The 10,454-nt window shown below is 44.9% G+C and overlaps 1 protein-coding gene across 1 annotated transcript in view; it reads left to right on the top strand.

Annotated features, from left to right (window-relative positions):
* Window positions 1–9,814, top strand: part of LOC135379071 (uncharacterized) — a 59,570-nt gene extending 49,756 nt beyond the window's left edge. The window contains exons 6-9 of the mRNA XM_064612325.1: window positions 2,604–2,711; window positions 4,665–4,839; window positions 7,330–7,494; window positions 9,627–9,814. Coding sequence (XP_064468395.1) covers window positions 2,604–2,711; window positions 4,665–4,839; window positions 7,330–7,494; window positions 9,627–9,662 — 484 coding nt within the window. The 3' untranslated portion in view covers window positions 9,663–9,814. The remainder of the gene's footprint in view (window positions 1–2,603; window positions 2,712–4,664; window positions 4,840–7,329; window positions 7,495–9,626) is intronic.
* Window positions 9,815–10,454: the final 640 nt, after the last annotated feature.

The following is a 10,454-nucleotide window of genomic DNA, read 5'->3' as shown; positions in this document are numbered from 1 at the left end:
TACACCAGGATTGGTGTAAGTTATCAAACACCGACTTTGCGCCACAAGGGGTGTAAGAAATATTTCAATTTACACCCTTGTAAAGGGTGTAGATTCTTACACCTTACCGACTTTACACCGAATTTGGTGTGAGTTATGAAACTCCAACGTCACACTCAAAAAGGTGTGATATGTTTTAGTGTGCACCGCTATCCTAAGGCGCATCAGGTTTGACGACGAGGGTGTACAGAGGCGCATGAGGCTTCACTTCGCGGAAGACGCCACCGGCACATGTCGCTGTCCTTCATTCGATTCCACTGCCGTCCTACGGCGTACCAGTTTTTTCTTTCTTTTTCCGCTGTCTTACAGTGATATTGCTTTTGGAGCGACAAAATAACACTCTTCTATCTACTTTCAGGGCTCACGTGGGAGGGCGGAATATGTAACGACGAAAAAAAGGTGGTTCTCGTCAACGACATTGCGAATATTTTTTACGCCTTGCCGAACGCTATGTTCCAGCTAGCACACCTGTGAGTAAACAACCTCATTGTCGTCTGCAACCTACCGTCCACGTTGAAGCTCCGTGCTGATGAATACTGTTGTTTTCCTGCACGTTAAGTCAATGGCAAGATGAAGTGATTGGCAGTATTTGAAGTCTTCGGTACTTAAATGGTATTTAAAGGCACTTTGGGGGTACTGTTGTACCGCCGTTGGGTACCGTTGTTGGGGGTACCGCCGTGAAGCTACTGCGGCTATGAGTGACGTATAGATGTGGAGACATGGGGAGGGGACAGCTGGAAGGGGATGGGGGGTTAGCATGCGTCTCTGGTCGACTTCAGGGGAAACTGTGTCGACACTCGTCCGGTGAATCTCTGAAAACCCAAGGAAAACCTCATACAGCGCAGCCGGTGGTAAGACCCGAACTCACCACCTCCCTGGTCTTCAGCTACGACTTTGGCTAACACCGACAAGCGGGACGACAACCTTTGGGACATGCCGCTGCTATTTTACTTCACGTAATTCTCCCGAATAATACTTTCTAATTTATTTGAAGCGCATTTTTGCCGAGCTTTTCGTCAAAGCACTTGAAGCATCCTTCTGTGTGCGCTATAGGTTGTTGCACGAGAGCGGGCCCTGCATTCGGCCCGTCACCGAAATGTTCATCGTGGTCATGCAGGAAAGGGAAACATGGCGACCTCCGACGCGACGTCGTGAGCTGGTGCCGAATATAGACGCGCATTTCCTGCATTGGGAAGGGAGAGACGTCGAGCCAAATAAAAAAAAAAAAGAATGTCATGCCGACCTCTTCCACGACGCCGGCGAGAGATGACGAGAATGATGACCCTGGCGATCAATATGGTGACGCAGAAAGGCCACTGTGATGGGAAGATGAAAAAAGCGCGCGCCTTGACCTGGCGGCCGTAAACGAGCCTCAACTTCCGCCGCCCGTTCACGACGTCGCGTCAGGATGTTGCAGGTTGCCAGCCTGCCAGCATACTTCTTGACCCAGTCTTCGTCTCATTGGAGTGCACGTAGACTCCAAAAGGAGCCAAATAATCTCTCCAATATATCGGAGGGTAGATCGTGCACAAAGTTTCTTGGTTTCTGTTTGCTCAGGCAACTGTGCACGTTTATGCTTTTGACATATGACATTATTTTCAAATTATAGGTGTTTTTTTTTATTTTGTACGTCCGGACTAAACACGCGCGCATGCGGTATTTTGCACAAAAGTGGCTGCCTGATGAACTAAGCACGTTTAAACTTTGAGAGCTGGACCTAAGCGAACTCCAACTGGGGACGAACCAGTGTGATGTGACCCAGGCGTTTAACATAAAAAGGGGCGGGTAGGGGTGGGGGGAGTTGCCCTTTCAAGTACCTTGCACAGTAGACTTTGTTACTTTGGTGTAATGCATTGGTCCCATGGCGCACACCTTTTCGGTGAAAAAATGGCTAGGAAGCAAGCGAGCTGGTGAAGATGATGCACAATGTAAAAACCCCGAGACTAGGGAACACAAAGGGACTTCGTGTTGTGTCTGTCCCTTCGTGTTCCCTAGTCTCGGGGTTTTTACATTATGCCCCTTTTCGGTTCTGCCTTTACAACCGAATCGAGGAAACCATATCTTGTGAGGCGGGAATGAAGAAAAGGATTGTCCTGGGTCGCCAGATGTGGAAGGAAGGTGACCGGGCCGTGGCTCACTCCAAGAACATCTTCATCCGCCAAACTCTTGTAATAAGGATGCGGCAGTCGGAGTAGCAACAAATACAAACGTTTAATGATGATGAGACGTATTTACAGGCATGCATAATAATTTAGGATGGTAAGGTGCCGAATAGGTCGTCGTAGGACGTTCCATGAATGACGACTGACGATTACGACGTGGCGCACCGCCGTTAAATACTACGGTGGCGCCACTAACACACATTGACGATGGGCATGTCAGCTGACGATGACAATGACGCTGACAATCTGGATGACTCGAAAGTGGTAGCATACGTAAACGTTTAAAAAAACTACCAATGTTGAGTTTTTCTCCACTGCCTCATTTTTTAGCATTTACGATGTAAAGCCGAATTTAAATTAATGTTATCATGTTTGTTTGTTTGTTTGTTTGTTTACTCTCAGGCTAGGTGCACCAGCATCGTGCACACCAAATTTTTCGAGACTGGGAGGTCGGAGTCACCCATTCTTTCCCACAAACTGCACTATGAACAGCATTAGAACATTTCTCAGGTGAGTGTTGCGCATCTCCTTTGTACTGAGGAATATACTGTTTGACAGTAACGCTATAACTTAATAGATTCCACATTATAGCACTTACACTTTTCACGATAGCTGTAGCTATCATGTTTATGACAACAGCAGCTATGAGTGGAGGTCGACATGTATGCACGGTCTTGGTCAGCTTGGTGTTGCAGAAAAGAAAACGCCACACAGGCGTAAATCATGTAGCCTTAAGCACACTACCATCACTCTAAGAAAAAAAAGAGTGCTTTTACTCCTTTTGGGGAATAAATGCGTTGCCACAAAAAATAATGCCTTTCGGGAGTAAATGCACGGGAGTAAATGAATGTCACAGAGTCGAGACTGCATTTCACGAGCTGTTGTAAGAGTCCCAAGTACATAACTCGTGTGCATGCATGAAAGTACATTGAAGCAAACCGTCAACCGTGATATATCGAGTGATATAAAATCTTGCGCCATACATAGGGCACAATTTGCGAAGAAAGGTGCGCTGATTGCTTCTTACTCTGTGCGGCTGGAAAACTGCTATGTTTGCTGAGTTATATACAGCCTTATGCCGTTCAAATTGACCAAGGGAACACATTTACGTAGACTGTTGCATTCAAGAGACCAATCGCGAAGTTCAGTGACAATTTGCAGTCCTGGGAAATAAATGTGGGGACTAAATGTTCGGTTAGGGGACTAAAATGGGAAGTAATTGCAGACTAGGGGAGTAGAAGCTCCAATTGGCTCCGCGTTTTACTCTTTTTTATTCTTAAAGTGCACTGGTATTGCTTCATCGTCATTCCTTAGGTGGCAACTACGAGCTCTCAAACTGTTTTCTCACGTGATCGATATGATGCCCTCAGCTGGGGTTCGAAAATCACCTGCGTGGTCATATCACTTCTTTAGTCGTAAAAAATGGGGGCATACCTCGAATAATGTGTGTGACTTTTCAGTTTTCGTTTTGTGTTCTTTCTTTCCTTTCCTTATCTCCTTTGCTTTTCCTTTTCTTTTCCTTTCCCTTTCTTTTTCCTTTTCTTTTTTCCTTTCCTTTTCTTCCCTTTCTACTTCCCTTTTGTCCTTTTTTTCTTCTCATTATTCTCTTATTTTTCTTTCCTTTTATCCCTCTTTCCTTTTTCTTCCCCTTTTCTTTCCTTCTTCTCTTCTTTTCCTTTTTTTTGGAATAGCAATCCGAGCTTCCTCCCCCCCACCTGGCTGACCTTTCTTTTCTTCTTTCTTAGTAAACATATCCCCCCCCCATCGAAGAATATATCGAGTAAATCTTCGCAACACTTTAAAACCTCTGTATCGTATCATTTAGGTAGAGTTTCTGTCTCTGTTCACGGCTTTGGTGAAATATTTAGGTTATAGGTAAAGAGATGCTATACGTGACTGGGATACTCACGTGACATTACATCATTTCGTGGAAAGGTAGTCGGTACTGCGAACTTGGGTCACGAAAGGCTCTAAACTCTAAGGCAAATGCCACTTTCGTTCAGTCGGACAGCTTGGCCCCGCACGAATCTGTTTATGTAATGCTCGCAACACAACGATGAATTCAGAACCCGTCCACACTTACAATGCAGAATTACTTGAGACAATAGACGTTCTGAGGCTGGAACACATATAGAAAGTTCAAATACGTACAAAGCCTCAAACGCCGAAGAAATTAAAGACGGAAGAAGGAAGTCACTGAAGAGCTTAGCCAGCTGTAGGACTTGAACCCGCATCTTCTGGATTACCTCTCCAGGGCTCTACCATTGAGCTAAGCTAACACACTTCCCCCGGCGACTTCTAAGGTAGTCCTGGACCGGTAATCCAGAAGATATTGGTTCGAGTCCTCCAGGTAGCTAACCTCTTCAGTGACATCTAATATTCAGCACAGTTACCGTTTTTATTATATTTAAACTTTGTGTTTTGAACGCTAAAAATTCGTGTCGATTTTTCCGCCAACTGAAGACAGCTGAAACGAAAGAATAGTAGCCAGGCAAGAGAATGTTTCCGCAAAAAGTACAACAGCTCAGTCTCATCGAACTTCTACAACGTCCTGCCAGGCAAGATTGCAAACGAAGACGAGTACTGCAAGAAAGTTGGAGATTTGCTGAAGGAACCACGAGACAGGGGCCTCTGCAGTGTGAGTTAACCATTACCAGAGTTGTACATGTTGCTCGAAAAAAGTAGTTGATTACAGTTACTGTTACTACTGCGCGGAAAGTAATTTTTTACCGTCACAAATTACTCCACCAAAAATGTAATGAGTTACTTTTCCCGTTACTTTTAAATTGCCAGCAAGCCTGCAATGAATGCAACCATGCAGCTCTTCTTGCAAATTATATTATAAGACACTAACACACATGATAAGTGAAATTAACAAATACATTTGAAAGAAACATACAAAACACATACGCGCGCTTATCACAGATTTACATACACATTTAAAGCAACATCGAAACATCCGCGTCGAAACATCCCCTTCGTTCTGTTACTACTGTCATGTTCAGCCTGCACAGTTTATCAATACAGTCACCTATTTTACTGTTGCTCAGTAGGTCGCGGTTGTAAGGGACTGTCACATTACTGTGGTGTGTATGGAACACGTGTGGACTAAAGACGGCCGTCACAGTGACCTCTGCGTCATTGCTTCAGTCGAACTCGTGATGGAACAGAAGAACAGATTTGGTTTGCCGAAAAGGGTTGCCATTGGTGACAAAAGGTTAAAAAAGTAATCGATTACTCAGTAATTTATTTATCGATTTTTATTAATATTATTAATAAAAATCGATAAATAATAATATTATTTATCGATTACTCAGTAATCGATTACCGAAAATTGTAATCATATTACTGGGAAAATTACTTGCTCAGAAAATTAAATTACGTTAAAAATTACTGAAAAGTAATTGATTACTAGTAACGCAATTACTATTAATGCGTTACGTACAACTCTGAGTCCATTACACAGATAGATACTTACGGAATAATGATGTGTCATATTAATATAGACGAAAGAAACGCTGTACGTTCAGAGCCTCATTCTATTTCTTTCCAATAATACGTCATAAGATACGACAGACGATGACTTCCAGTGGTGTGATCGTGTACTTGAAGAATTAGCGCAGGGCGTGCAATGAAGGCATCGAAGGCGACTACTGAAACTCATCAGCACGGTGACGTCACATCAGGCCTCTCCACCACTGAGCAGACAGTGGAAGAGATCACGTGTTTTGAGAACACGAATGGGAGTGGCGTAGGCTTTCGTCCCTCTTACGTCAGAGCTTTACACCGGGGTTTCTTCAGTGATGGCTGTATTATCAGCTAAGAGACTCGAAAAAAAAAACAAGTATCTTTCCTCGATATTCTTACGCTATACGGACTTGAAAAGTATAATGAGCGACACCGAGAGGGGGAGCCACAATAAAAATATGGGCAGCTGTTTCTCGACGGACGACGTGAGAGCATGAGGGATTCCCTCGTAGATCCGTTTAGCCACACGAGTGCCATCCTCACGGAATATTCTAGTGGAAGAAAACGCGAAAACACTGCTTACAGAGCCCAAGTTCCGTCCCGTCTCGTGTTGAGCAGTCACACGGTGCGGAATACTCTGAGTGGCGTATTGCGAATTTAGCAGACGACACTTAGCAGACGCCACCGTCAGCGCGTTTTCCTGTCGTCTGCTAAGGAATATCTTGTGGCTTTGTCGCTGGATATTCTCCATGGTTAGCAGTGGCAGACGACACTTAGCAGACGACACTTGGCAGGCGACACCGTCAGCGCGTTTTTCCTGTCGTCTGCTAAGGAATATCTTGTGGCTGTGTCGCTGGATATTCTCCATGGTTAGCAGTGGCAGACGACACTTAGCAGACGACACCGTCAGCGCGTTTTTCCTGTCGTCTCCTAAGGAATATCTTGTGGCTGTGCAGCAGGATATTCCTCACGGTTAGCAGTGTACGTGAAGACACAACATTGAGCGCTCGCGATCACGTGACAGCAGAAAGCTATGACGCTCTTCGCATCTTCCGCTTCTGGGGGAATGTCGCTCGTGTGAATACGCGTGGTACGTAGTCGCAAAACGTAGAAGACGTACGTAAAGAACGTAAAAACGTAAAGACGTATAACACCCTTTGAAAGGGTGCTTTTTCTTGAGAATGCCTTCATTTGCACCGTTTAAACACCCTTTTAGGAGGGTATGTATAAGCCCCCCTAAAACGCTGTATAAAAGGTGCAAAAGAAGGCATTTTCAAGAAAAAGCACCCTTTCAAAGGGTGTTTTACACGGAATCCACCCTCTAAAAAGGGTGTTACAGACCAAACGGTGTAAAAAGTGCTGTGAGTTATAGGACAAGCCATTTACACCCATAAGGGCGTTTTTCAGTTTACAATGATGTACTCTTATCAGCCTTTCTGCGAAAGAATGCGTTCAACAGTGTCATTCGTAAGACGTGATAGTTCAATAGTGCGAGACCCAATTTTTATAATCTCTGCCTTTTTGGAGATAAGATTTCAGAAAGATACAAAAACATGGAGTGTGTTTGTTTGCCATGTGGTGTCATTCTGCATAGTTAAACTGTAAAAAAAAAAACCGGGCACACAAAATATTTTATTTCCTAATACATGTTTCGTTATAGCGAGAAGCAACACGACGGGTATACGAGAGTCCCGAGCTAAAAAATGTAACCCATTCAAGAAAGAAACCATGCATCTTCGACTGCTGCAGTATTTCGGATAACCAGAAGCAAGTTACATTTCATACCAATTTGGCTTTCGATGGCAAGCCCTGTGGAGAAAAAGGCGTAAGTACTGCTCGGTCTCTGCCGAAGGACCTTTTTATTTTAGTCACGTCGTTGGCCAATTGCTAGCATTTTGTAGCTTCGTGTTTCCACCACCAGGTGGCCATGACGATGTGGGTGCGCAAACGTGCCAGTCTCATTAGCACGGGCAATAAAAGTAACGGGTTTGAAAGAGGGAGAGGACGCCAGTATAACTGTGAGGCCCATTTCAGGGAACATGAGTGCCGATATCGGTCTAAATAAAACAGTCTAAATAAAATAAGGGATCCGAACCGGAAGTGAACGCGAGCCGAAAACCGAAAGTAAACGTTATTTCCTGTCGGATCCGAAAAGAACCCGAACGATGTTTTTGCTTGTCCTGAACAGAACAGAAACTGAACCCCCCAAAAAATGGTGCGGTTACTGGTTCGGGAACCGGTTGAGAGATGAAATGAGCTGTGCTACCGACCATGCCTTTTTGTTTGTTTATTTCTTTGTTATTTTTTGTATGATGCAAGTAGAATATTTTGTCTTTTATGACATCGGCTTTTTTGCCGGAGCAAAAGAGGTCCTTTTCTTCCCTTTTCTTTACTCCCCCTGTTCTTCCTTTTCTTTCCTTATTTTTCTTTCCTTTTCTTCCAGTTTTCTCATTTTTCTTCCCCTTTCTTTACTCCCCATTTTCTCCTTTTTGCTCCCCCTTTTCTTTTCTTCTTTTCTCTCGCTTTTTCTTTTCTTTCTTTCATTTTCTTCCTTATTCTTTAATCCCATTTTCTCCTTTTCTTCCCCTTTTCTTTTCGTCCCATTTTCTTTCCTTCTTCCCTTCTTTTCCTTTTTTGTTTGGAATAGCAAGCCGACCCTCGTCTGGCTGACCTTTCCTTTCTTTTTCTTAATAAACATATCCCCCCTGACCGTGCTCTGCTAAAAAGCACTTCGATCTTCGTTTTCATTAGTCGACGATAGAACAACACAGTAAAATATTGGATGAATATTAAATGTGTGTATGACTTGTCTTGTGTTTTCAACTGAAACGGTTATCTTACACTTCTCCCTCACAACTGTGTACGATGAGGGAAAGCCCTCTTCGATGTAGAAAAATTACAGGCGACGAACCGGTTAAACCAGGACCGAAAAAGGTAACGGTTCCTCCCTGTAAATGTACCGACCGGTGGCCGCCTTTTTCTTTTTTTAGGGGAGGGGTTCTCCCTGAGCCGAACCCGAAGGAAACCGATATATCAATTTCGGTAAAGAAGGGTCTAGACCCGAACTGAACCGATACGACTGAACCCGAACGAGAATCGGACAGAAAAAGAAAGAAAAGAGAAGAAAACACCGGTTCGGGTCCCTGTATGAAATGCAACAACAACAACAACAACAACTTTATTTCAGGATGATAGGTGGGGAGTTTCATCGCCGGGGTAATACTCTACCCCATTGAAATAATTCTCCGCTTAGATCCTCATTGTAACGGTACCCATTAATGGATCCCGTTACAGTGAAGATTCAAGTCCTGTGGCGTCCAAGAAGACCACGAGGGCCTTGAGGGCAGAGCGTCGGTGTGCTGGATGCTGCCAGGGACCAAGCAATTTTGTGATGGAGAGGGGGGCGGGAGTCTATCTCGTTGAGGGATGCGGAGAGTACGGAGCGGGAAGCTTGGTAGTGTGGACAATGGAGAAGAATGTGCTCGACACCTTCAACAGCACCGCAGTGGCTGCAGTGTGGAGAGGTAACTTGTCTCAAGCGGTAGCGTCACTGTGCTGTGAATGCCATGTCGATGTGCATTCGATGGACTGATGGGGCGTCCTCACGAGAGAGTGCGGGCATGCGGAAAGCGAGCTCTGGGTCAACTCTGCTCAGCATGGCGGCGGGGGGGGGGGGAGGGTAGTATGTGGGCAGTCCGTTGGCGGGTAGCAACAGGAGTGACGAGGCTTCAAGGCTTCGAATGAAATACAGTTGAACATGTAACAACGTAAACATGAGTACAACAGCATTTCTTAGTTGCGGTGAAGAGACGCGGCCCTACTGCGGTTACCAGGAAAGGTGAACGCTCCATCGCTATGGTCGCTCCACGCTACGTGCCAGTGTCAGCGTAAATAACCTGGAACATAGTCAGTGCAGTTTCAACATAAACAACCTGTGACACTAACATTATCTTTCAGGACGGAAAAATCTGCTTCTACGGCGTGTGCCTATAGCCATTAAACGCATCTCATGACGATGTCTAGCATGCGGTCCTGGGCTGAGAAGCTTGCAGTTGCATTTCCAGACTCAAAGCTGTGCAGTTGAAATCACTCCGACACTATAAGGAGAAATGTTTGCAATGAAAATAATAAAGTGAAAGAAAACTCATAAACAGTGCATGAGTCTACTCGTATATTACGTGTAGGTTCAAATCCAGGATTTGGAGCTGTACCAGATCTTTTGATCAATTAATGACTTCAAATAATCGCTGTCCATACCCTGCTTCCTCCATCACACTGGACTAAGCCAAGAACGATATGACTCAGAGTTTCTTGTGATCAATCTTAGAAGCGACCGGCCTACATCCTTACTATCGACCCTTCATCTTTTCAGCATCTCGGATCATCTTCTCCCGGCTACAGTCGTAACGCTGCCTACATGAGTGAGGCCAACAACGGCAAACCGGTCGCGTCTCACCCAGCGACATCACATAATCAACGATTATTTAATTTTATTCGGGTACACTGTGTGCAGAGCGGATAGGGAGCGCGATGTGTTGCACAAATGATGGAGTTTTGCGTTTGCTCCATTTTTTTTTCGATTTTTGAATATCGTTGCTATCTCGCACGGTTCCCCACAGAGGAACCCGGCATTCCACGCGAAATTTCATGCCAAATGTCATCTGTCTGCGCGAATGTGTATGCCTCATCCTTCTGTATGTGTATGCCTCGTCAGGCGAAGTGGCGTGCGCCACCTGAGGCATGTCTTCGTCGTCGTCCACGGTCCGCCACATCACTCTCGCCCTC

This window comes from Ornithodoros turicata, chromosome 1 (genome assembly GCF_037126465.1).
Source record: "Ornithodoros turicata isolate Travis chromosome 1, ASM3712646v1, whole genome shotgun sequence".
Classification (NCBI taxonomy): Eukaryota; Metazoa; Arthropoda; class Arachnida; order Ixodida; family Argasidae; genus Ornithodoros; species Ornithodoros turicata.
Note: the sequence above shows the minus strand (reverse complement) of the source record. Positions and strands in the feature narration are given on the sequence as shown.